The following is a 27,831-nucleotide window of genomic DNA, read 5'->3' as shown; positions in this document are numbered from 1 at the left end:
AATTATAATATGCCTCCTACAGTCTAGTCGATTTACATAAAAGAAAAACAAACACACAAAGAATAAGTGAACAAGCAAACAAGCAAAAATGAACACCCCCACCCCCCCCTTTAAAAAAAAATGAAAAAAAAATACTGCTACATATTAAATGGTACATAGTATATAATTTACCACAATAATATTCGTGAACCTTCTTCTGCGCATGCAGTAATGGCTCATCGAATCGGATGCTGGATCCGCTGCCGATCGCTTGTATTTTCCAATATCCGGATACCGGATCCGTCTAGCGTTATCCATTGGTTACTTACGAGCTCCTTGGAAAGTGACAACATGGCAATATCCATACGAGAAAAACAGATTGGTAAGTAGATCTACAGTACATATGCTATCCCAACCGTTGGAGATTAGCGCCCCGTATATGGTCTGGGTTTCATGATTACTATGTTTTATGTGAATTGTCGTTAACACACAAAACTCGCACAATTTTGGAAACATATTTAGTACATTTCATTCCCTGTAGTCCCTGTAACTTCGATTTGTGTGTGTATTGTGACGTGTCCCAAATTGTGAGTGTAGCAGATCTGATCAGTCTAGTCTAACGTTAATCTAACGTTAGACTAGTGTCTTAGCTGAGTAAACTTTATGTAGCACCCCATGAACGAACGAAATTGGCATTATTGTACTTGATGTCCCCAGGGTACATCAACGTTTTTACGTTTAGAAATACGTACGATCATGGAGCGGCTACTGCACTGTCGTTGGGAGAGAGATTGCTAGCGGTAGCGCTCTTTTGTAGTTTAGTGTGACCGTGAAAGTAGTTCCAGTTGAACGGGGGTTCGGGGGTGTCCCCCGTATCTAATCTCACATCGTTCGCTATCAAAGCTTGAGAGCTAAAGCTCGTCTCTCTATAATTACTTGCACTTGGTGCCCCCAAAAACGCGTGAAAGCAGTTCCGGTGAAGTAAAAAAGCATTTCTAGCCGCCCTTCATTCACATCGATACCGACACTTAATTTAACCTTGATAGCTAAAAGCTCGTCTCTCTATATTTACTTGCACTTGATGCCCCCAAACAATCCCCATTATTCAGAAGTTTGTATTCCACTAACCCCGTTTTCCCCTCTTTTTCTAGTTCTAGCCGCGCAAGCCTTCATTTACATCGATAGCGAATTAACCTTGATAGCTAGAGCTCGTCTCTCTATATTTACTTGCACTTGGTGCCCCCAAAAACGCGTGAAAGCAGTTCCGGTGAAGTAAAAAAAACATTTCTAGCGGCCCTTCATTCACATCGATACCTAATTTAACCTTGATAGCTAAAGCTCGTCTCTCTATATTTACTTGCACTTGGTGCCCCCAAACAATCCCCATATTTCAGAACGTTTATTCAGAAGTTTGTATTCCACTAACCCCGTTTTCCCCTCTTTTTCTAGTTCTAGCCGCGCAAGCCTTCATTTACATCGATAGCGAATTAACCTTGATAGCTAGAGCTCGTCTCTCTATATTTACTTGCACTTGGTGCCCCCATAACTTTTTTTTGTTCCGCGATATACGGTATCACGCGCGGATAGATATCTCAAATTCGTGCATGCTGTAGCATGCGAGAGGGTTGCGAGAGATTGCACGGGAAGCAAAACCCAAGCGATCTCTACAGTAAGCTTGATAGCTAGAGCTCGTCTCTCTATATTTACTTGCACTTGGTGCCCCCATAACTTCTTTTCTTCCGCGATATACGGTATCACGCGCGGATAGATATCTCAAGTTCGTGCATGCTGTAGCATGCGAGAGGGTTGCGAGAGATCGCAAGGGAAGCAAAACCCAAGGGATCTCTACAGTAAGCTTGATAGCTAGAGCTCGTCTCTCTATATTTACTTGCACTTGGTGCCCCCATAACTTTTTTTCTTCCACGATCTGCCGAATCACACGCGGATGGATATTTCAGGTTTGTGAATGAATAGATTGCGACGACAGGGATGCTATTCCTAAGGTAAAAACGCTGATGTCCCCTGGGGGCATCAAGTACAATTATGCCACGAAATTATCGGTGTATTTAAGCACTTGCTTACTAATTGTATAAAGTGCTTATGTAAATAAATGCAGAGAAATGAACCAATGCAATGATGAAGAACTGACTACGGTACCAGTAGGCCTACTAACGTTAGGGTTAGTACAGTAGTAGATCTAAATTTACTGTAAAAGAGGATATTTTCGCGTGACTTATTTTTCGCCCTTGGCCGGGTAAGAAGAGTTTCGCATGTTTTTAATTCCACAGAATCAAGACATCATGCACAGGAACATACGGCAAGCAAAGCATTTCTACATGATTACCCTTTTATTTTCGCGCTAGTTTCTGGTTGCGTGAAATGCGCGAAAATTTCAACACCCCACACCGCGAAAATTTCCATTTTTATAGTAGTTTAGAAGTCAGTCAGATCATAACTGACATAACGATATGTTCCATGATCTGTGACTGTGTGTCTGTGAGTCACTGTAAAGTGTACTTGTATTTAAGTTGTACCTTCATGTAGTTTGAGATGTAAATTGTGTTAGAAAGCAACCAACCAAGCAAGTCATGCCAACAGTCTGTAAATTTAGCAACAACAACATCATTAGTGGTGGCTATTGCATTGATGGCATAGCCAGCGCAGCAGTGTGCATGCATTGCATCGGGAATACATGCATCAGTGATGTGATTCACATCCGGGGAACAGCCATAACAGCAATGGTAATGGCATATCATTATTCCAGAATGGCTCACACAAACTTCTTCCAGGACCACCGTCTTTGTTTGTATTCAGCTTGTTGTTGTTCAGATATATGCCAAGATTCTCAACAGGCTGGGAGCTCTGGGAGTGAGCAAGTTAATAAGTCAATAATTTCTAATGGTAGTCAGCTTTTTTCTAACTGCATAAATGCTACATCAGTACATGATACAAGCCCTCCACTAAACCAATATAGAGGTTCTAGAGGTTAACCCATTAGTAACAGAACTGCCTGAAACGCCCATCTTTTTTACTCCCTAAAACGCCCGAAATGGGCCGTCTGCTTTTTTTTTTTTTTTTTTAGTTTTATGCTTTACCATTTTTATTGTTTTCTTGTATGGAATATGTTTTATGCATTAAATTTGAAAGCTCAAGGTCAAAAGTTCAACAAAAGTATGTCAGAATTGCTTCTGTGATACACCATTCTCTTGATAAAGTCTTAATAGGCTTTCAAATAAACATAATTTATAATAGACAAAGATAAACACGCAGTGAGCTATTTTACATTTTTAGAAAGTTGTCAAATTGAGAGTGATATTGCTGTACCTTCTAGGGAACCATAGGCCATTATATACGGGATCTTCAGTTGCTAAAGGCTTAATATATTTATGTGAAATAGTCATGGGCTTTTATACCCTACACATCAAACAATGACACACATGGAATGATGGGAGTATGAATTGGCCTGCAAACAGCTCTACAGACTTGAGTGACCAGTGAGTCTGTGCTATTTTTGTTCATATAATGTAAGATTGTCAGAGATAGATCATTGCTGTCAAAAAGTACTGTAAAACCAGAAATATTTGTGGCAAGAAATTTTTGTGAATTGGAGCTTGCAGTCTTTTTTGCGGCATGAAATTTTTGCAAATTGCCACTGGCACTCAGTGCATATAGCATAGACAGGAACCTTTGAATGCATTTCATTTTTGCAAATTCTGGTGCTCGCGAAATGAAATGCACACCAAAATTTCTGGTTCTATAGTTGTTAGATTTATTAATGTAAACTGTAAAAGCAGAATTTCTCGTGAGCGGGCAACTTTTGCAAATATTGCAAGGAGCCAAGATTCATGAAAGTTCTTGTCTACACAATGCCTTGAATGCCATTGGCAATTTATGAAAGTTTCAGGCAGTGAAAAAGCTATCTGCTCCAATTCGCAAAAGTTTCATGCCATGGATGTTTCTGGTTTTACAGTGTTAAAGTCTGCACCAACATAATTTGAAGACCTGCAGTTCAGATACCTTCCCTGTATTATATGCTCTTTTTCACTTCTTTTCAGCCGCCCTAAAGCGCATGTTGAACTTGAATGTTGCGCCAACAAAAGCTTCACTTGCCGAGCCAGTGTGGAAGGTATGTTTATTGTAAATGAAAATTGATCACTCAGACAGGAGACAAATCCTTCTTGGCAGCTTCCCCACGCCTGTGGAATCAGCTCCCTCAATGTATCAGGGAATCGCTATCTTTGTCAGTGTCCCCAAAATCTTTGAAGATTTTCCTTTCAATAACTGATTGATCAATTATTTATATTTTGTATTTTGTCCTCATCTGTTGTTATTTTTTTATGTATTGTATTGTATTGTGTTGATGACAGTCCTTGTGGCTTTATTTAATTCCTCCTATTAGATCCCCAAGAACTGATTTGTATCCTGAGAGTAAGATGTACTATGTAGACTGCTATTTATAGACAAAAAGTGCAGACTGTAAAATAAGCATAGTGTTGGCACACCTTTGTTTATGATGTCCCGCTCATACCCATGATATCTAGCCATCCTGCAAACAACACAAGCTATGTCGTTCATGTCAACAGTGCTTCCCAAGGTGGTGATGAGCAAAATGTGGTCTTTTTTTTTTAATTTCCATCTCACGATCTGTGCTACTACTGTACACTTTTAAACCAGCCTAAATCAGGAACAAGCTGTGTGTAAATCATTTCACCATAATTTTCCAGGTGCTGGTGTATGATCGCTTTGGACAAGATGTTATCTCCCCACTTCTATCAGTCAAGGAATTGAGGGATATGGGAGTAACTCTTCATTTGTGAGTATCTTTTCGAGCTCTGTTGTGCTAATATTCAATCTTTTTGTGTGTGCTCTGCAAGCATTATTCATTTTACATTACCCAACAGGGACTTCAAATTGATACAATGTCATTGAACTATGTACATAATGTAGATGACAGACATAGTAAGTGATGAAATGTAGTTCAGAATCAAGTAAATTGGAAGGTTCAAGGTCAAGTTCTATAAAAAATTAACTTATTCACCTGTTTATTTCGTACAAGTGAATGTACATACACTGTATGTTATATAAACTTAACAAGTTACTGTTAGATGTATATGTCAGGGTCTGGACCTTAAAATTTCTCTGCGTGCACAATGATTCATAAAGTGTTCAAATGTATTAACAGATCATGTGCACATGAGGGTTCTGCAAAGTATTTGTAAAGGAAGGGGTCTGTGGTAATGGCCAAATTCTGTATCACAAGATATGTTATCGGAGGACCTTCAAAATAAATGATGAAGTCTTATGTTTCTGTAAAAGGGCACTAATGTGATAGTGACAGTTGTAGCTAATTTCCTTATGATGGAGTTCATGACCAGAGAAACTATCAATGCTCTCTACAGACGGAGTGAAACAAGCAAGAAAATAATTGTTCATTTACAAAATGTCTTCAATACTGTTTCGAGATACGCTGTACTACAAAAGGTGAATCAGTTTTCTGGCCAATATATAGGATAACAGGTGACATTGAGCCAATGTTAGTAGCTTGTGATAATGTGAGAATGGGAAAACTAATGTGGAAAAGGCCATGTGACACAGGAGACTTTGGCAAAAGAGAGTGAAAGGTCATCATGGAATAAACTCAAACTATTGGTCAGGTTTTTGTTAGATACAGAGGCCTATCAGATTACATTGTGCTGCTCAAGGTTTGCTGTTTTACTGCAGGTCAGTAGGAAAAATAAAACAAAACAAAATCCGAAACATGTGAATTGCGAGCCGGTTATCTACATACATTTAATATGAAAGGACATGCAGTACATGAAACATTTGCTTGCTATTTCTTGTTTGCAGGAAGATTTTTGATACATTTTCATTTTTTTTTTCCGGGTTAGGCTCTAGGGTCCTTTCAAAATACAATAAAAGCCATTTCATATATATGGACTGGAGATTTCAGGGAAAGCATGTTATACTCTACAGTTTTCGTTCCTTTTTATTCTATTTTTTTTTCAGACTTTTGCATTCAGACAGAGACCCAATCCCAGATGTTCCTGCTGTTTACTTTGTACTGCCAACAGATGAGAATGTTCAAAGGATATGTCAGGTATTAAAATAGGTGCACTTGGTAATTCACATGTTCTCTCAATAGTCTGTGTAGAGTGTGCTGGAACTTGACATGACAGTTGTCCAAACCTAAAGCTTTCTTTGCTTGCCAATGGAAGACTAAAAAGAAACCATACCAACTGTTAAGAAAAAATGCACAAGTGATTCTTGCTGTAATGTATTTCATATTTGAACAGCATAGTCCAAATATTCTTTATATCTGTCCACTTAGAAAAATATCCAAGGTTATCAGCCATTATCCATATTCCAATGTGCTTTGTTTCCCCAAATTATTCACTAAAAATTTTCATTAATGAATTGGAAAAATCTTTTGGGCTTCTGCCACAAATTGGATGTCTGTTGGCTATTTCTTCTTTCCCTTTGTGTCAATGGAGCAACAACCACTGTGGTGCTATTGTGTTATTCTTTTGTTCATTTTTATTTTTTGTTTTTTTTTGTTTCTAATTATTTGTCTTGAGGGCACATATAACATTGTATTGCATATTGTGTTCATTGCAGGATCTGCAGAACCAGACCTACGTGTCTTACTACCTTAACTTCATCTCGGCTATCTCAAGGCAAAGATTAGAGGATCTAGCGGGAGCCGCCCTCCAATCCAGCTCAGTTACCCTAATCTCAAAGGTTTGTAGGGAATTTTGCAACAAAGGCCTTTTCATATAATTGCTTCCTGGTGAGGTGTTTGCCATAGTGGAGGTCAAAGGTTGCATGTTAATTACCTTTGTCTGAAAGGTCATTAAAACATCTTATAGACCCTTTGGCTGTAGGCTCTTACTTGTTTGGAATTTATGTCATCTTTTTCATTATTCTACCATGGTATACTGACTGAGAGTATTTGACTCAAGACAGTGGAAATTGTTGCAGTTTTGTCCATGTTACCATTATCTGCTTATTGCGACTCTTGAATATCTTCTTATTCCTCCTGTCTAGGTGTTTGACCAATACCTCAATTTCATCTCATTAGAGGATCACTTCTTCACAGTCAGACACCAAAACAAGGAGTCCATATCTTATCATGGTAAGTATACTCTTGTTGTTGTTGTTGTTGTTGTTGTTGTTGTTGTTGTTGTTTTTTTTTTTTCAAACTGAACTCTCTGACTGTGTTTGAATTGAAAGGCAGTGGATTATGTTTTCTATCCTTGGGGAGGATTCTTTGTCATAGAAGATAATAAAATGTATTGGCTCTCCTGTAAAGACTCCTTCAGCAAATTTCATATGGGACACTGCAGAATGAAGAATTTGAAAAAGATCCTGCCTTGCCCTTCATTGAAGCAAGCAGATGAATGAAAAAAGAAGCCTTCAGTCTTTTGAATTATTGTTATTTGGATCAATTTGAACTGCATCAAAGTACTATATGTTACATGTACTAGTGAGATGTCAATTATAATTATGGAATATTCCTAGGATGTACATTTGTTTTTCTCTTTCCCTGAAGTTTTCTCTGTCTGATGGTCTTTTATGAATGTTACTGCAAGTATCAAATTATTTGTTACTGAATGCGCTATCTCATATACTCTTGTGTGGAAACATGTGTTCAGAAGCACATTCCACATCTGCTTTGAATGTGGATTGTGTTCAGGGATAGAAGAGTTTAATTTCTCTACACTTTGCTTTATGTCCTCCAGCAATCAACCGAGGGGATGTCAAAGACACAGAGATGGAGGCCATCATGGACACCATCGTCGACAGCCTCTTCTCCTTCTTTGTTACCATGGGAGCAGTGCCCATCATCCGGTCTCCAAAGGGAAACGCTGCTGAGATGGTGGCAGAGGTACGGGGGTTTCTCCAGTTGTCTTTACAACAGGTGCAATGACCTGTTGGTGGGATGAGGGGTTAAGGTGTCAAGTGGCTGTGTTGGTTTTGAGTATAGACCAAAGCAGAGATGGCATTACTAAAGAAGGTGTATGATTAAAGACCCACTGGATGCTAGATGCTTACCCCTAAAATGCTGTAATCATGGTTTTTAATAGTCTGTTATGTTTAATGCTATGAATGCTGGGCGCAATTTTCATGTTAGGAAGCTTTTTAAAAGCTGAACAGCATGAAGTTGATCAGACTCAACATACCTTACTGAAATTTTTGTTTCAAATGCTTACCACATAAATAGAGCATTATAGGCAGGCATTGCCATTGACCTGTTCACCGCTTGCATAACAACAGTTCATATATCATATGACCTAAGCGTGTCTGCCATTGTATTCCTTTTTGATATAGTAATTTTAGCTTTATTGACAGACTGTATCTTGTGTGCATGATTGCAAACAGAAACTGGACAAGAAGTTGAGGGAAAACTTGCGAGATGCAAGGAACAGTCTTTTCACCACAGACTCTGTCCAGTCGGGTCAGATCAGGTAAGCATTCAAGTAGTCAGTGAAAAATCATCCTCATCTCACTTTGTTCATTCTTAACACTCTTTCATTGGTAGATATAATGGTGATAGGAAGTGGAGGTCCATTAATCATCTCTTTTCATGCAGGTAGAAATAACAGCTAGGGTGTTGCATTTGATGTATATTGGCAGACTGGTCTAAGCTGGCATTTCTGTCATTGTCAGCAGCTGACTTTTGTCAGCATAATACACACCTCAGAGCTTTCTTTTTATTCTTGCATTTTGTTTTTGTTTTTCTCTATAGATACTAAGATTCTTAATCAACAAGCAGTTGAATACATTGTAATTCTCCTGAATACATTCTGGTCATAGAGAATTTTTTTTTAAAATGAAATACAGCACCAATGTTTAAGAGGGGAATGTTAGATTCCGGGAAAGATAGTGGCAAACATAAAAGTCCAATATCACCATTAGAGGAATAGTCCTGACACTCCAAAGAAATGTAAATGAGCTGAATTCACAGTTTAGAAAATAAGAGAACATAAATGCCATTTAGTTCAGTAGTTCAGTAGAGATGTTTTGGAATCCAGAAGAAATGAGAGTCGCTCACAGATTTTGATTTGCTCTGAGTTATTCTTGTGCATGACGACTGTACGTTTTGACATGCCTAGGTAGACATTTTTGAAAATATGTTGAGTATGAACATCATCACTCCATCATGAGCTCTGGAACTGACTTTCTACGAATGAGATACTTCTTACCATTCCATTTGCAGTTTTCAACGTCCACTCTTGGTCATCCTAGACAGAAATATGGACATGGCCACTCCCCTACATCACACATGGACGTACCAGGCCTTGTCACATGATGTCCTTGTAAGCAACCTACAGTTACTATTTTCCTGCACCACAAATTTTGCATCAGAATTTGTGTCCATTAACAGCAGTAGTGCATAATTAATTTATTTGCCATTTTGCCAAGTTTCCATCTGATTCTTATTTCTGGGGTATGAACCTTTGCTTTATGAGGGAATCAGACCACACCAATAATGTTCCCCTGAGAAATCAAAACGAAGTGTGTTCTTCTTCTTTTTTTCTGCCACATGAATTCAGAATTTGATTTTGGACTAGCTATGGAAGATCTGGACAAAGCATTGTTTTATTTGCCACATAGCAGATTTTTATTCTTATTCTTCAGTTTGTGTTTGTGTTTGTGTGTGTTTCACAAAAACCTGTGTTTCATAAAAAAAAAGAAATTGTGGTATTGATTCTATCCTCTCCCATCAAAGCTTCATTTATCATTGATAGCTGGCTCAGTCTATGTGATGAAAGGGTTTTTAGTACCACCATACTTCAGTCTGTTACAGTGATTGTCAAGGCTTACAAATTAACAGTTGTGACAGCTAATTCAAGAGAAATAAATTGAAGGTTTTGATATCACAGTACGTACTACCTTTCTTAGATGAAATAACATTACAATCTAGCATTATCTGCCATGATGAGTGCCCATCAGAGTCCTGTCTACAGTGTAGGTCTTTATTCCGTGTTTATTATATCTTAATAAATATAGGCTGACAGTTTTCAGTGCATTTCAAAGTGTTGAGTTTTTGTGCATGTTTGTATCCCATTGTTACTGTTGATAATGGGATTTTTGTTATATCCTTGTCAATGCCATTTGACAGGATTTGCAGCTGAACAGGGTAACACTGGAAGAGACTGTTCCTATAGGAAGTCCAGGACCTGGGGCAGCCAGGACCAAAAAGAAGGTCAAATCTTATGACCTGTCCTGTAATGATTCTTTCTGGATCGGTCAGAAGGGAAAGTAAGTGAAGTCCATATCTGGATCTTAATTCTATGCAGTTTAATTCATTCTTCTTGAGGATGTAAAATATGTTGTCATTTGTTAACTAACTTTTGGTTTATGGCTTTGTTTTCTATTGTTTTCTCTTGTTTTTTTGGTGCTGTCAAGTACAATTTTTCATTATCTTAGGAGAGAAGTCGACATAATGTGATTAAGTCTATTTTATTCTATGTCAGTATTCATGACAGCTTCAAGCAAAGTCAACTCAATTTACAGGTGTGTCAAATGACTGTGACATTATGTTCATGAAGGCAACATGATGCCTTCGCACCATGAAACAAAATCTTCGGAGGCACTGCCACACAAGGCACCCCAGAGCAATGTGTAGCCAGGGGCTATGGCTTTTTAATTTGTTACTAATTACGTGTAAAACTCCTCACATGACTGTGTTTACTCTGTACAGTCCTTTTCCTGAGGTGGCCGAGGCTGTTCAGAGTGAGCTTGATGCCTACAGAGCATCCGAGGATGAAGTCAAGAAATTGAAATCTGCCATGGTAAGCATTGAGGTGGCTCATAAACTTTCCTCGGGTATCGCATTTGTATATATGTATAATAAGAGGATGAAATCACAGCTTTGATTCCTAGATAAAGAAATAGTGAAAAGCTGTGTTCAGATTAAAATTGATTGATTGAATGCGGTTTCAGTAGGTTGCTGTATTCGAAGACAGAAATTATTGAATGGCAGAATGTTAATAGATATCATCTCATCAAACTTAGTGCAGATGTGTCAAAATTCAAATCACTATTTTTTCCATTTTTCTGCTACTTTAAAGATCCTGTTTACCTTTGAGAACAGTGATTTAAACAATTTTCAAGATATCACATTTGATGCATATGTGTAGGTCTGTTGTATCACAAAACATCCTACCGTACAATATTTTAACAATAAAGCCTAAAATATAAGGAGATATTAGTATTTTTCTCATTAAACCATAACTGTAGACGGTTTAGTCCGGCAGCATTTTTATTATATTGAACTATTGTTCACATTTTGTCTATTTAACAATACTTAACATTGATCATACGGATTCAAATTTTTACAGTGGTTGTTTCTATGCCAAACTCACATTTTGGAACTATTTTAAAGCACTAATACTGGTTTTTTGTTTCATCTGCAAATGGTAAATTATGCCTTTAAGTACAAATGATGGCAAGGAATATTATACCTGTATCATGTTTTATTATTCCAGGGTTTAGAGGGGGAAGATGAAGCAGCCATCAGCATGCTGTCAGATGCCACCGCCAAGTTGACGTCAGCTGTAAGGTAAAGTCTCTCCCGAAATAAGATGGTTTTGTATGTTATGCACTTGAATTGGTCCCTCGTGGTTTATTTGGATCAGTGTATGGTAGAAGTTTAGTTAGTCCAGCTAATTGCCCATTAAGTCACATGAGGTGGTAGGTATTTTTAGAGTGGTAAAAGATGTTAAAGATTTGTAATTATATGTAGTACTGTAAGGTAAAAAGTTGTGATGTTAATCCGCTGCGCGAAATATGAGGCAGTCCTTTATTGGCAACCACTGTATACTTTGTTATCATTGTATAGAGATGTAGAGTGCTTCTTATAACTTGCTTTCCCATCGTATATCAGCTGTTTGAACTGAATGAGCCTGTCCTCCTCGTGATAGTACTTTGTCAAGGCAGGAGGCAGTAAAAGCCATGTTTTTGCCTTTCTGCGTTGAAAGGTGCATGTACACCAGCAATACTGTGATGTTACTCTCAACATAATTTGATCACAGTTCCCTACCTGAGCTGCTGGAGAAGAAGAGGCAAATCGACATGCACATGAATGTTGCCACAGCACTGCTGGATCACATCAAGGTATATACTGTTCATAGGATACTTTCGTCAGGATTTATACTACATATTACAGTCGCAAGTTACACATCTAGACAAGAGACTTGTTAATGCAAAAGTAGGATCGCTTGTTTCTGTTTTCTTATGATTTCAGCCACTGTCATCGTGCCTTGTATTGCTTCTTGAATAATTTTAGGCTTATGGGAGGTATGACTTGTAGGTATGCTACCAAGCCATGTATCATGCTTCCTGGAGACAATTAAGCATTCTTCTACAACATTTAATTAGTGTAATGATTCATGGCCAGATACTTGTACCGTCCTTTTCATTCATGATTGAATCTCAAAACTTCACTAAAATTTTGCAGCTAGTAGATATTGGGATGCTAACTCTGCAGTGTTTTGCCACTACGTCAAGAAAATGGAATCAATTTTAATCGCATGATATATTACTTGAAAATGTCATTCTTTCTTTCACTCTAGGCCAGGAAACTGGACGTCTACTTTGAGCTGGAAGAGAAGTTGATGAGCAAACAGACGCTGGACAAGTCACTAATGGATGTCATCTCAGACCCAGATGCTGGGACACCGGAAGATAAGATGAGGCTGTTCATCATCTTTTACATCTGTTCCACAGCCCTCCCAGAGGTACAGATCAGCTAATCAGCTTTCAGTCTGCCATTTTACATACCTAGTGTATAATCAGAAACATGATTTGTGGCATGAAACTTTCACAAATTGAAGCTTACCTTCTTTTTGCGCAGCATTAAACTTTTGCCACTGGCATTCACTACATTGTATCCACAAAACCTTTTGTGTGGCTTTTACTTTCACAAATCTCGGCCCCTCGTGAAATTCACCAAAGTTTCATGACGCGAAAATTTGTGATTTTACAGTGCATCTCTTTTATTGTGGAGAAAGCATAGTGAGCAGGAGTCATTTATTATTCCTACAAATATCTAGTCTCATAGTGACCTCAAAATTAAGGCTTTGTTTTTCTTTTTTAGTGTTCAGTTTCTTTCAGAGATGAACAAAACAGTGTAAGACATTAATCAGAGCTCACCGTATACTAGTTCCCATCTGTGAGGAGTAGTATTAAAAAAGCACTATATTTCATCAGTCTGCTAAAAATTATGCTTACTGAGTCTGCAGGCAATTGTCAGTGATTTCTGTGAGCCATTCACTAGTATGGTGTCTTACTCTTGAACCCTGATCAAGAATAACTTGCTTCTCCCCTCAGCTCTTCAACTAAATGGAATTTTTGTAGTCTGACAACAGTGCTTGGTGGCAGTATGCTTACTAACTCTTATGAGATTATATTCATTGGTTCAGTGGGTAATCCATTTGAAATTTGTGTGTTTATTACTATTGATGATTGCAGACTGAAGTGGACCAGTATCGCACAGCCTTAGAAGCAGCTGGCTGCAACTTGGCACCTCTGGACTACATCAGAAGATGGAAGTAAGTTCTTTTCCTTCTATACTATGGTATAGCATGCCCAAATGATACATGGCTGATAACATTTTATCGATAATCAATGGTTACCACAGTTGAAGTATGATGCAAATGACCTGTGAAGGACTTGCCAATATTGTATTCCAGTGTATGTGTGCTTTTGCAGGCCATTTCTCTGTGATTCTCCAATGTGTGCTTTTTTGCTAGAAACTGTGGAGGCTGTATCATAATAATAAATAATAAATAATAATAAATATCATTTATAAAGCGCTTATTACAATGTTTCTAAGCGCTGAAGAAGAAATTGGAAAGATAGATTCAATTATGGAGTATATACAAATTGAGATACGATGAAACGCAATACAAGATACAAAATACATAAAATAAACATTGTAAGTTATAACTTATAGAACGAACTAAGATATATACAGACTGCATATAATAAATCAATACAAATTACATGGCATGATAGAACAGATGAGTTTTCAGTGATGATTTGAAGGAGTCTACTGTTGGAGCTTCATGGACGTGGATGGGCAAGTTGTTCCATAGTGTAGGTGCAATAACACTGAAGGCACGGTTGCCATAACGGGTACGGGTGCGCGGTGCCAATGTGAGTTGAAGGTGTGCAGTGGAGTGAGAACGAAGGCGTCTGGTTGTTGAGGAAGTAGATATAGTCCGGAGGAAAACCAGATGATGAAGATAGGATGGTGCTAAGTTGTGGACAATCTTGTAGGTGAGGAGTAGAAATCATGGACATTGTCCTTGCATGCGTACACTGGAGATTGAAATTTTGTTTTCCTGTCTGTCAGACGGACTTTGGGAAGACAATGTTTTTATTCGATATGTGGCATTGGTAAGCCCCACTTGGATTTGAACCCTTTATGATTCAGATGTGCGTACCAGTACTTCCACTTGACCATATGGACTGACTCCTTATCAAGCTTGCCTCCAAACTTTTGTTTTTTCACATGCACAGATATGGTTGCATATGTTAGTTTTTCAGTATGTAAAGAGCTCAAAAATTGAAACCACGCTTGTAGACAAAGCATTAGCAATAAATACCCCTATTAATGAATGACTGCCCAAGAGACATTGTGTGCCGTTTAAGCCTCCATTTGGTTCATACCCTCATTCCACTTCATAACTTTTTTAAGCAGAAATATGCCTATATATAGATGTGATTTGTTCTTTAATTATGGCTTTATTCAAGTTCTAACAATGAGTATGAATGATGTATACATACAAAGACAGTCCAGTAAAATGTGATGTTGCGACAAGACCCTTTGATAGATCCAGGTTGCAGCTAAATTATAATTTATCCAGTGTGCATTTCTTTCTACTCTGCCTTGCCTAAATTATATCAGTTCATTTAGTCTGTTGCGAGAATATTGAGTGCATATTTAGTTTTATTGCCATTTTTTTCCGGGGGGGGGGGGGGGGGGGGGGGATGTGAATTCCACAAAATCTTTCACGTTTCATACAATGGCATTGAAGTAACTTGTATAAACATGATAATAATTGAACTGTGCTTGCTTGTGTCATGCAATTTTGTTTAAACCCCAGAGCATTCACCAAGATGGCAGCACCAGTAAGCCAATATGGAGGAGGGGGCACCAAGACTGTGGGGATGTTTTCCAAGCTCATGAGTACAGGGTCACAGTTTGTCATGGAAGGGGTCAAGAACTTTGTCGTCAAGAAACATGTGAGTGAGCAGGATGCCTCTGTGGAGGGGTTATGAATAAGACTGATAACCTTCCATGGAACTCTAGTGGCAGTTTTTGCATTGTAAATGAAGAACCCTCTTTACAAGAAGTCACATGTCTAAAGGAGGCTGTTGTTTTATTCTTTCATTCGATATGCAAGTATGTAATTTTCTGCTTGTTTACATTTCAAATATGAGTGGATGTTATTTTCTTTGCTTTTCATTATTTTCATTCATAATCATTTATTATTTCCTTTCAGTGAGACTTGGCACATATGAAACATATTCAGTTTTTTACCCAAGAGCAAATCTGATTCTTGAGTAAAACTTCAGTAATTGTTGCAGAGATAGTTTACCAGTATGATATAAGTATATATAGTGAATTTTTCTCAGTATGCATTCATTTAACACCGGTTTCTTTCTGTCATGACCAGAATCTGCCTGTCACAAGAGTTGCTGACTCCTTGCTTGAGCTGAAATCAAATTCAGTAAGTGTAACATTTTAATGTTTGTTTGTTTGTTGTTGTTGTTGTTGTTGTTGGGTGTTTTTTGTTTTGTTTGTTTATGTGTTGTTGTTTGTTTTTTTTTTTTTTGGGGGGGGGGGGTCTTTTGCTATGTGCTCTTACGATGATGGTTGACGCTCTTCAAAAACCAAAAACGAAAACACTTAGAAAGGAGATATCAGACATGGTTAACACCAGTATACCAAGTCCTATAGCCATAATTCATTCAGATATTGCATATGGGTGAATGTCTTTACAAATATCCTATGTTTGGTTCCTCTAGTCAAGTCATCACAGGCTTTCCATTTCTTTCTTTCAGATTCTTGTAGGTTTTCAAGTATTTTTTTTTTTTCAAAGCAAATGTTATCACATTGACGATGTTAAGGCTGTTTCTATACAAAAAGGACTGGACCATTTAAATGGTGCTTAAAACAAAAAAATGTTGTAATCCAAGGATCCACAAATTATCATAGTCACTTGTATTTTCATCAGCACCAGTGAAGAAGTACATGTCAGATGGTCTGAGAGTTTTACATACTATTCAGTAATTCTGTGTTATTGTATGTATCTCTGCAGATGAGTGCAATGTGCAACTAGGCACTTTTGATGCCACAATTTTGATTTTTCTTGACACAATGCGTTTTCTCGTACTGTACACACTCCTGTGGCAGAATAATCATATGAAACATATCTGTGATTCAAATCCATACAGATATAGTGACATCCATGGAGAATACCAGCAAATTTGGAGTGGAGCTGAAAGTTATGAGCCAGTACACAGGGATACACCCATGTATCTTATGTCTTATTACACAATAAATTCAATTGCTGCCCTTCATCTATTGTCGCCTCTTTTTGCTTTTAAATTACAGGAGACGGATGATTACAGATACTTTGATCCAAAACTCTTGAGAGTTACAGACAGGTTAGTGACAGTTGAGATAGATTAACCTAATAAGATGAATTTCACATGTTTTTGATTCTGCGGAATCAAAACATTGATCAGTGGAATATATGACAAGCAAAGATATTTGCATGCTTTTATTTTCAAGCTAGTTTCTGGTCACGCGAAATGTGCGAAAATTTCCACACCACAAAAGTTTCCACATTTAGAGTACGAAGGTGCTCTGTAGGAGGTAGCTTGCAAATACAGTGAACAATATTTACCAAAAAATAAGCAATAATTTGAATTTTCCCGGCATTACGTATGATCTTGTATTTGATTGTGGCAAATTTTTTTTTTCCTTAACATTTTACCTTACAGTGACATCACATTTATTTTGATTAATTCTTTATCTAAAGATGAATGGAAATTACCAATTTATTGGTAGGTGAGCTTGTATGTTAGTCTGAAAAACCTGAGCTTGGAAGATGTGTTTGCCAGTTATGTAATGTTGTCAACAATATCTAGATTCCTTGTGCTTTCATAGTTTTGTGTCCCTTGATTTTCAGTTCTTCCATTCCCCGCAACAAATCACCGTATCAAGAAGCCATAGTGTTTGTGGTTGGTGGCGGTAACTACATCGAGTATCAGAACCTATTGGACTATGTGAAGGTGAGTTTGAGGCATGGAGATATGTCGGTAATGACAGAGGTAAATAGTAGTCTGAACTAGTGAAGGTGACAAAGGGCATTTTTTCAAAGAAAATGGTGTCTACACTTTGTTTCTTTTGTTTGTCTTCTACTGTGACAAGTTTTTCAGAAAGCTGAAGATACTTTTTTATGAAGTTATGGTGTGTATATTATTTCTAGAGTGAAGTGATGCAATGACAAAAGCTGTTGTGGGAGTAGTGATAAGACAAAACTTTACCTGACCTCTACAGTACTTGTATCATCAGTATGTATCATTATCTTGCGTCATGTCTGGAAAAAAAAAGATATTATCATCAAAATTGTTAAGGTCAACCATCAGAATTTGTTTTTCGGACCATCATTATTCAAAGTGAGAAGCCCCTTTTCGAGATACCTCCCCCATGATTATTTTATGAAAATTCCGTGAAGTTAAGATTGTTGTCGGTGTTCCAGTCTTTTATGACTAGACATAAGAAGTAGGAATTAGAATCCCTTTTTGCTGTGCTCGTTGAACAATTGTGAACAACTTTCAAATGTTACTTTCTTCTATTATTTCTGTACAGAGCAAGTCCAGCACAGGAGGAATCAGCAAAAAGATTACCTATGGCTGCAGCGAAGTCCTCAACTCCTCGCAATTCCTCAAACAGGTGAGCTGCAAACTTCCAACATTTCTAATCGTGATGGTTATAAAACGCTTCATTACAACTTCTTTCATGATTAGGACAGATCGCATAAGAATGTTTTCATTTTTTTTTCTCTGTAACATATTTCTGAGTTATCAACACTATAACAGGTCTCCTTTGCAAAATTTGTTATAAACCAAATTTGATGGTGATAATGAAGAAGCGAACTCATTTCACAGGCATGTTATCCTTCATTGTATGTTTGCTGAAACAGAGATGATTGTGAGGAGATCCTGTCACAATATTTTTTTCAGCTTGATTCTATGCAATGTTATATTCACATTGGGATGTGATGGTTGTGAGAAGGTCAAAGTAATAGAAGGCACTGACTTGAGGCATTTAGAGAGATGGACCAGAAGTTAGTGGATTAATTTGATTTCTCAGCATTTAGCAAATAACACACATAATGTGTCTGATATCAGCGACCTCCTTTGTATAGATTTGATGAAAAATCTGAATGGCTTGAATTAAAAAAAGAATAGAATAACCACTAAAATAGCAATCAACCTTTGGTATCTAATGAAAAATCTGAATGGCTTGAATTAAAAAACAGAATAGAATAACCACTAAAATAGCAATCAGCCTTTGGTATCTGATGAAATATTGTGAGATGTATTATTCTAAATGATGATACTTAGTGTATTTTTGCAACTTTGTCTCTTTTTTTTTTCATCTTCTCAGATTACGTTATTAGGAGAAGAACAGCACTGAGAAAGAAGGAGGTGGTTCATAGTGGACTCTGATGATCTGTTGCTTTTATTCAGTGAACTTCAACAGGCATCTATTTGGACCTACTTGAACTTTTCATGTGGAGACATACATTCTACAAACTTCAGATGATTAGTTGGCAATTTTTAGATGGTTTTATTTTAAAAAGTGGTGTTGCTAAAGCTTTGTAAAACATGCGCTTCACCCATATCAAACCTTGAATTAATGCATAGATAGTACACAATTGCTGTCAACATATTTCACTTGCAGTTCATATGATTGACAAAGCTCTCGCATGTTTCATTGCTGATTCCTGAAGTTTATCATTCATGTAACTAATAATGTTTGTGAGCAGTCTTAAATGACATAAATTGTTGACATGTCTTAGGGAAACAGTATTAAGTTTCCCATGCAGTTAAAGACTCTCTTTAAGAAGATAGATGGGAGAACAATTTACTGCAATGAACATTCAGATAAGTACTGCTCAAGTCCCAAAATTATGCAATGATTATGATATATCATAAAAAGATTTTTTTTCTTTTTTTTTAAGGAAAATGTAATCAAAGTTATATTGCTCCACACTCCTATATCCATGTTGACTTATGTGGTTTAACATTTAGCAGTTTATTTTTCTCTTTTTTTAAAGCTGTGTTTCCCTGAAGCTCTTACACCACATCCCCATGACACTCAAAAACTGATCTTCACAGAATGGTCAGTTGTTGAGAAGATGTCTGTGAAAATTTCCTTTGAAGTACTGCTAAAGCAACATACATTTTACATGGGCTGAAAGAGGTACTGCAGCAAAATGGATTATGTAAATGTAATAAAGTATCCTCCTACCCTCTGTTGTGATAGAATTGTGCCTTTTTGTCAAAATTGTGGCAATATGTTTGTGTTTAGCAAGCTTGGTACAATTCAAAATTGTGGAATAACAGGTAATGCAAAATAATGAAGCCCAGCATTTTTTGTTTCTTTTCAGTAATTCATTAATGTACCTGTAGGATCCAGATCTTGTGCCATATGTGTGGCATATAGGTTTGTTTTTGTTTTTTTTTTTGCATGTTCAGACAGTTCACACAAATTCCTGTGGTTGCGTGATGTTGCTTTGGCGCAGAAGACATATTCATAAAATTGCACACACACCTGCATCACCTACATGAAGAGATTAATTATTAAGACAACAATGAAATGGAAAAGAAGTTCTTGTGTAAAAGTATTTCTCTCTCTCACCATCTTGCACATTCCAGTTTTCAATTGACCTTCCTCAATCCCTCTTCCAACCTCCTTAACATCTTCTTGTCAAAAACATGGAAAAGAAGACTTAGTACACTTGCCAAGAAAGAGATCAATGTGATGTGTATACTGTATATAGACACTGTGGTATGATAAAAGATATTGTTAAATTTGGTCTATTAAAGGCAGTGTGATGTATTTGACAGTGGAAAATGCAGATCGTACTATCAGTTTTAGCAATTAATAATGTCACTTATAGTGCTGATTGGTTCAAGCAAAAAAAAAAACAAACAAAAATTCATTCATGATGTGAAAATTTATCATTGGAGATTGAAATAATTCACTGACTTGTGGACAAAGTGTATGAAAGTTATCATTTTTATCCAGCTGAATAAGATTAGTCATTCTTATCCTTGTTTAACTGTTAAAATGTTAAATAATAACTCAAGCAAAAATGGATGGTTAGTAATTTGCTGCCTTGAAAAATGTGTGATGCATGTGATTACATTTGCAGTGTTAAATGTAATTCTAGACATATGCACATCAAGCGACCAACCTCATGACAGTGTATTTCAGTGCAATGCAAGGTAGGGGCTAATATTATAAACATGCACTGGATGAATGCAGCAGAACAAAACTGTAAATCTAAATACATCTTCGCTTTACGTAGGGAGTGACTTGTTATAAAGGATGTTTACAAACACATGAATTGTCACATGTGGAGTAGGGAACTGGAAAATGTGATGGTATTGGAAAATATTGAAGTGATGCGATTTTTGTGACATGTGTCGAAAACAAAAGAAGAAGTGCTGCTGGAGTTACACATCAGTCACCTGATTAAGATGGCTACGTGGAGGGGCATATGTGGTTCCACTGTAGATGCCTTTCAGACATGCATAGTCATGGCTGTGTAGCTTTTCGTGTCAGATGTTACTTTGATGTGTCTGTCTCTGTTTCAGATTTCATTCAAATTTTATTCTCTCTTTGCCCTTCAAAATTTGTCATAGTAAGTCTATGTATTCATTTTACCCCTGCACTCAGTTACTGCACAGTACCTCCTGTAGCTTACCTTGTACAACACATAGATCTGAAACAGATATCAGTGTTTGGGATGTAGCTAGCAATCATTAAAGACAGCATTCCAGTATTTCGGAGCTCCAAAACTTTGGCTTTTCACCACCATGTGGCAGACAAGTTTGGAGTGGAAAATGTTTCCTTGGCTACCAAGGCACTGCGAGGTAGATTGTCAGGCTTTGTTCAGTTTCAGATGGCTTTTCATCTTTTAGTTACAATTTATAAGATTTGAAAAAAATGTTGTTTCTAGTACATGTATAATTTTCATGCTAAGGGGAACACCTGCTGTAAGTTTGGCAGTGCGAATAGTCCTTTTCATTCAAGTGAAAATGGAAGGGTGTCAGACTAAATCTTCTTAAGAAAAAATGTGCATTTACTTTCTGTGCATACACATATGTTGTCTATTTACTGTAATCAGGTACATTCATTATTTCAAGAAAAGTGACTGCTCTAACTGTTTTTCTCACAATTTGATTCTATCCTTATTGTAAACAGAGATTTCAGTGTAATATATTTTCCAGAGACTTGTCAAACTGTTGAGAATCATGACTGTTCTTCCTTCATGGATAGACAAGACATTTTGCCAGGAGAGATATGTATTTGTTTTCAAGATGGTGAATCCTTTTTTTTTTTTTTTTAACTCAGCAGGGGCATTTTTCTGGGATCTTTGTATAAATTCTTTTTGGCAACAACCAAGAATTTCGTGAACCCACCACTTTTCATCCAATTTGAAGGTAGCAATGACCCATGACTGCTGAGTGACAGAAATTGGAATGATATGTAGGAATGATCTGACACAGAATGTAGGAGATGTTTTCTGCCACCCTTTAGTCTGTTGATAATGATTGGACTTTAAAGAACTAACTGACGGGTGGTGGGGGACGGGATGGTCATCAAAGAGTTCGAAAAGTCATGAAATAATGTGATGTGCATAATGTACATTTATGTAATATTACTGATATTGCATTAAAGCGTGCAAATAGTCTGAAGGCTGTTGTGGTCATTTTTGTCTACGCCCTGCCATTACCTTGGTAGCCATAACCTGGCAAATCAGCCATATTTACAGTATGTATTTAAACTGAAAGTACTCTCACCTTTCTACACAATAAACATTGTATACAAAGTCATTTTGCCCCCTCTGCTGCAGTAAAAGATAAAACTCATAGATAGAAAACATCGTGATACAAGATGCAGAACATTAGAATACAGTACTAATGTAGTTTGTTTTGGAGTTCACATAAACAGTGAAAAATAGAGTCTGACAGATATTTTTTTCTGACAAATTTGCTCTCAGCCAATGAGATGCAAGGGATTCAGTAGCTCATAGTTTGTCAGAAAAAAAAAATCTGATAAAATGCTTCATGAAATGACCCCCTGGTGTTCTCCACATTATCACACATGGTTTAAATTGGAAGACTGAAATTGTATGCAGTTACAATGCTGTCCCCCTTGGCAAATGAAAAATTAACATCCATGTCTAAAGGTTCAAAATATGATTACTGGTATACAACATGTGTCAGCAGACATTGTAGATTACTTGATGTATAGACTGTGGGTGTAATGTTTTGTCCTGAGCATGCACCAAAGGAATTAGCTAAGCAATAGGGATGGTCACAAATCTGAAAGGTCTAATAGTTTATAGAGTCTATAAAAGTGCCAGTATTATACATATATATATAATATATATATATATTTAAAAAATAACATATGTATGTATATATATGTATATATATATATATATATATATATTTAGGAAATAAAATATGTATATATATATATATGTGTGTGTGTGTGTGTGTGTGCATATGACATATTGATGAAATAAAATATGAAATATGAAATATATAAATGAAATATGTATATATAAATGAGATAAAATAAAAAAAAATATATATATATACATATATTTATATATGTATATGATATATTAACAAAATAAGATATGTATGTACATATATATGCATATTCCTACTACACTGGCTCTGTACACGGTCAGGACCCCTTCTCGCACTCTGTATGTGCATATATTCAAATTCAATTTCAATTTCAATTCAATTTAATGTATTTCACATCTCTAAAAAAACCCCACAAAAATAGACATATACGCATTATGTACAGAACATAACAACGAAATATACACAAAACAAAACACAAGCAGTACAAGGCCAGTTACAGTAAAATGTAAACACAGTAAAAACCGTTAGAACTGCAGCAGATGTGTGGGAATGACAAAGGCCATTGGCCTGTCAAAGGTCAAACCCTTGATGGACTTTATCTTACAAGTTTGCATTTTAAAAATTGTGTTTCTTAAGTTCCAGAACATAAACGGAGACAAGGAGAAAGACAGTCAAGAACATGGCAAGAATAAGATAAAAAGAAGCACTGACAAGATTTACAGGTAATAGACTCAGAAGACAAATACAAACAAGCTAATGAGCTACAACAACAATAACAAACAATACATGAACAAACAACAGGCAATCAATAAAACTTACATGTATATAAAGACAGCTCACAATATATTGCATATTATTCTTTCTGTAATAAATATAATCTATACTTCCTTTTAAAATCACTTAAAGTGGAACACTGTTTAAACTTATCTAACATACTACGTGTATTCCAAAGTACAGGACCTTTGTAAGAAATCACGATTCTCGAGAATTTATATCTATAAAAAGGAATATACATTTTGATGGGAATTTCTGGTGACATACATATTCACATCAAAATTATAAATGAAATAATCATTAAAAGCATCAGGTAATAAGTCTTTGGTGAAGGAATACATAAAAGAAGCAATCTGAAATTTATTGATACTATAAATATCTAATAATTGCAACTTTAAAAACAACTCTTTAGTGTGTGCCAAATAATGTGATTTAGTTATTGTACGTATTGCACGTTTTTGGAATTTAAAAAGTTTTTGCGTTAAATACATTGCGCAATTACCCCATACAATATTACAATATGACAAATGTGATAAAATCATACTATTATATATATTCAATAAAATTTTCATTGGTAATATATGCTTCAAATTATGCAGTACTCCAATTACTTGTGATATTTTAAAAGAAATATACTTAATATGATCTTTTCAACTTAAGCATTCATCAATAATAGCACCCAAAAATCTAATACTTTTGACTCTCTCAATGTCAACATTATTAATCATAATATTGATTGAATTCGCATCGACATTTTCATTCCGAGATTTAAAAATCATATAATTTGTCTTTGTATAATCTATCTGTAATTTGTTGGCTAAAAACCATGATTGCACTTTTTCCATTTCAGTATTAAAAAGCTGATTAATCGTTGCAACATCTTTTCCAGGTAAAAACAAGCTGGTGTCATCAGCAAATAAAATTACAGATAAAATATTACTTACATATTGCAAATCATTAATATACATTAGAAATAATAGTGGTCCAAGATTTGATCCTTAAGGCACACCAACTGGAATATCTCTAAAATGTGAATTAACATTGTCTAAACAAACATATTGCTTTCTCTCACTTAAATAACTCTGTAACCATTTCATTGCTATACCCCGTATACCATAAAAACTAAGCTTATCAAATAAAATAGAATGATCAATAGAATCAAAAGCTTTCGATAAATCTACAAAAACTCCAACTACTATTGATTTATCTTCAAAAGCTTTGGCAAGTTTATCTACTAAATCAATTATTGCATGTGATATACTGCACCCTTTACTAAAACCAAACTGTCTCCGATATAAAATGTCATGTTTTTGTATAAAACAGATCACTTTTTCATAAACTATTTTTTCTAATATTTTACTAAAAATCGATAAAATAGAGACAGGTCTGTACTTATTTACAGACATTTTATTACCATTTTTAAAAACTGGTATCACAGCGATCTTTAATGCACTTGGAAAAATACCTTGTTCAATAGACGCATTAAAAATAATATTGCACAAAGGAGACACATTGCGTCAATAGTATACGAATAATTTATGAGTTGTGAGTGCATAGGGCACGAATATCGCACGAGGCGCGAGATAAGCCACTGGTCTATTCAACAAGGCGCGTAGCGCCGCGTTGAATAGACCAGTGGCGAATCTCGCGCCGAGTGCGGTATTACGTGCCCCAATGCACGAACAAAATCATAAATTATTCGTTTTATACAACACCTTGTCCACAATCACAGTACTAAATTAGTGACCGCCAACTCAGGAAGGCCCAAAAATAAATGTAACAATTAGGCCGAGAATTGTAAACCACCCTGTGTACTGCTTTCAAACACTCGTCATGATTCGACCACACAGTCACAGGAATCACAAACTCCGCAGGGTCTATACCCATTCTACGCTACGTTAGATCGAGTTAGGCCTGACTGTTAGGCCGATCTGAGATGTCGGTAGATCTAGTAGTAGGTCTAGATGAAGTCTTGATTTTGGGATCACTGTGGTCCACGTAGCAGATCAGAGTCAAAAGTAAAAACACAGCAGTAGGTATAAAGGCCGCAATACATGCAACTAGCTAGGTAAAGTAGCTGCGCGTACACGTTAACGTTGCAGTACTCCGCCGCGCCTGGTCTGTGAGACTTACCGGCAGCGCAGCGCAGCCGGCCAGCACGTAGTTTGCTGGCGCTTTGCTAGTGTGAGCCACAGAATTCTGTGAGCGGCCATGCATTAGTAGCCCCCCGCGAAGCCGTGCTATAGTACCTTCGAGCCGTGCAATAGGCCCATGCCAGGGGCCTATTGTATGGCTGTCACTCTCAATGAGTTTGATAGGTATTTTCTATTGAATGTCATGTGACATGTTCTTGGCCAATCACAATTCGACATCATTCTGAGGTGTTGTATAAAAATTTTTACTACTTTTGTGTGAAATCCATCATACCCTGCTGATCTAATTTCAAAGCTACATTTAAAACATCTGAAACTGTTATAGGACTAAAAGATAAAGAATCAGTGACCTTTCCACACATATATTTATTAAAAAAATCATTTTCAGATATGCTTAACTGTGCATTATCATGAATTTCTTTTCCAATTTTACAAAAAAAAAAATCATTAAACACATTACATATGTCTTTTTTTTTTCAATTTGTGATTAACTTACCCTCAAACTCAATTTCATTTATAGATGCTTTCTCTTTTTCTTACTCAATATCTCATTTATAACTCTCCAAGTGGTTTTTGCATCATTCATAGCATGTTTAAATTTAACATCATAATAATTTTGTTTTGCAGTTCTTATCATATCATTAACTTTATTTCTATATCGTTCATACACTTTCCTTCTACTATCTGTTGGGTTTCTTAAATATTTCTTAAACAAAACATATCGTTTACACAATTTTCTTATTTCTGCAGTTAACCATGGCTTTCTGTGGATATGTTTCCTTTGTCTAACCTCTATTTCAGGAAAGCATTCATTATACAATTCAAAATGAATATCTATAAACCGGCTATTTTTCTCATTTACGTCATATATATCATATAAAAATGTCCAATCAACTGCGTGTAATTTTGAACAAAATGTATACATTTTTCCATCATCTATTTCTCTCTTTTTATATTCTGCATTAAAATCTTTCATAACTGCCTTAGAATTAATCAAAATAAATGGTGTCAGATGATTACTGACATCAGTTAAAATTATTCCATTCTTTTCTATTTTTTCAGAATAATTATAAAATATGTTATCTAATATAGTGGCTGAATGAGAAGTTATTCTAGTTGGTTTGAATATTGAATATATATATATATATATATATATATATATATATATATATATTCATGTACATATGTATGTGTACACAATATATGTTTGTGTTTAAACAATGTACATGTATATAAAAGGTGATATACATAGGCCTATGTATACATCTTGCAACTACAGACACAAGACGATAGGGAATAGCCTAAAGCACAGAATCAATTTTATAAGTCAAGCACAGGCTTTGTGCTGTATGTCACTTTTTATATCTCTTTGTCTCCTCTTCTCTCCCTTATATGTCTATTTTCCTTTATTTCAATATTTTCCCTCCTTTGATGTGCATAGAGACATCCATTTGTGTGTGTGTGTGTGTGTGTGTGTGTGTGTGTGTGATATGTGCTACTGGCAGTCAATATAAGAATGTTAATTATTATTATTATTATCATTATTATTATTATTATTATTATCATCATTATTATTATCATTATTATTATTATTATCATCATCATAGTTATTATCATAATTGTTATCATCATCATCATTGTCAGTATACTATCCTAAAACACTATCAGTAAAGAGAGATATTATGAAATAATAGATAAATAGATAAATGACTTAGGGGAAGTAGAGCCTACATATCAACAAAGAAATCAGTAATACTGAAATCGATAGGCTATGGGAGAAAAAGAAAAAAAGAACATACAGTACTTGAGGGGGAAAAAAAATGAAATGAGAAAACATTGGAAAACGTAAATCATCTGAAAACTAGTCTCGATCAGACGGGATCTAGGAATAAGAGGGATCGACTATTCTCGAAGTAACCTAGGGAGGACACCCATCGCTAGTCTGAATACAGGTGGTTTTTTTTTAATGCAATATCCGCGCGCAGACCATAGAATTGACATATGCATACAGTTTAAGCCATTTTACATTACTGTTCAGCTAAGTGTAAATTTTATTGAGGCTAATTGATAGCTATGCACCATCTGATACATTCTAAAGGCTTAAAACTCATTTGATAAAGTAATTACCACCTAAAAAAAAAAAATATGTATTTCTCGTTGCACCTACCTAGTACCTGGACACAAGCCTACGCTGAAACCTGCGTGCAATGCGTACACTGTA

At 36.1% G+C, this 27,831-nt stretch overlaps 1 protein-coding gene across 1 annotated transcript; it reads left to right on the top strand.

The window, feature by feature from the left end:
- Window positions 1-301: 301 nt before the first annotated feature.
- LOC139715251 (sec1 family domain-containing protein 1-like) lies at window positions 302-18,703 on the top strand. The gene is made up of 21 exons (XM_071626837.1): window positions 302-361; window positions 4,035-4,105; window positions 4,704-4,792; window positions 5,986-6,076; window positions 6,595-6,717; window positions 7,024-7,111; window positions 7,719-7,864; window positions 8,359-8,444; window positions 9,197-9,296; window positions 10,103-10,242; window positions 10,685-10,775; window positions 11,472-11,545; window positions 12,018-12,099; window positions 12,558-12,722; window positions 13,456-13,535; window positions 15,096-15,234; window positions 15,669-15,722; window positions 16,610-16,662; window positions 17,190-17,292; window positions 17,873-17,956; window positions 18,674-18,703. The coding sequence occupies exons 1-21, from the start codon at window positions 331-333 to the stop codon at window positions 18,701-18,703; spliced, it is 1,920 nt and encodes a 639-aa protein (XP_071482938.1). The 5' UTR covers window positions 302-330.
- The last annotated feature ends 9,128 nt before the right edge of the window (window positions 18,704-27,831 follow it).

This window comes from Diadema antillarum, unplaced genomic scaffold (assembly GCF_040938485.1).
Source record: "Diadema antillarum isolate AM-2024a unplaced genomic scaffold, OU_Dant_1.0 scf00000046, whole genome shotgun sequence".
NCBI classification, from domain to species: Eukaryota; Metazoa; Echinodermata; class Echinoidea; order Diadematoida; family Diadematidae; genus Diadema; species Diadema antillarum.
Note: the sequence above shows the minus strand (reverse complement) of the source record. Positions and strands in the feature narration are given on the sequence as shown.

Excerpts from the sequence above, each read along its gene's own strand:
- LOC139715251 (XM_071626837.1), top strand. The coding sequence starts at position 331 with ATGGCAATATCCATACGAGAAAAACAGATTG. Across the intron at positions 11,546-12,017 it reads AAGTTGACGTCAGCTGTAAG|TTCCCTACCTGAGCTGCTGG; the intron begins GTAAAGTCTCTC and ends ATTTGATCACAG. Across the intron at positions 15,235-15,668 it reads ACTTTGTCGTCAAGAAACAT|AATCTGCCTGTCACAAGAGT; the intron begins GTGAGTGAGCAG and ends TGTCATGACCAG.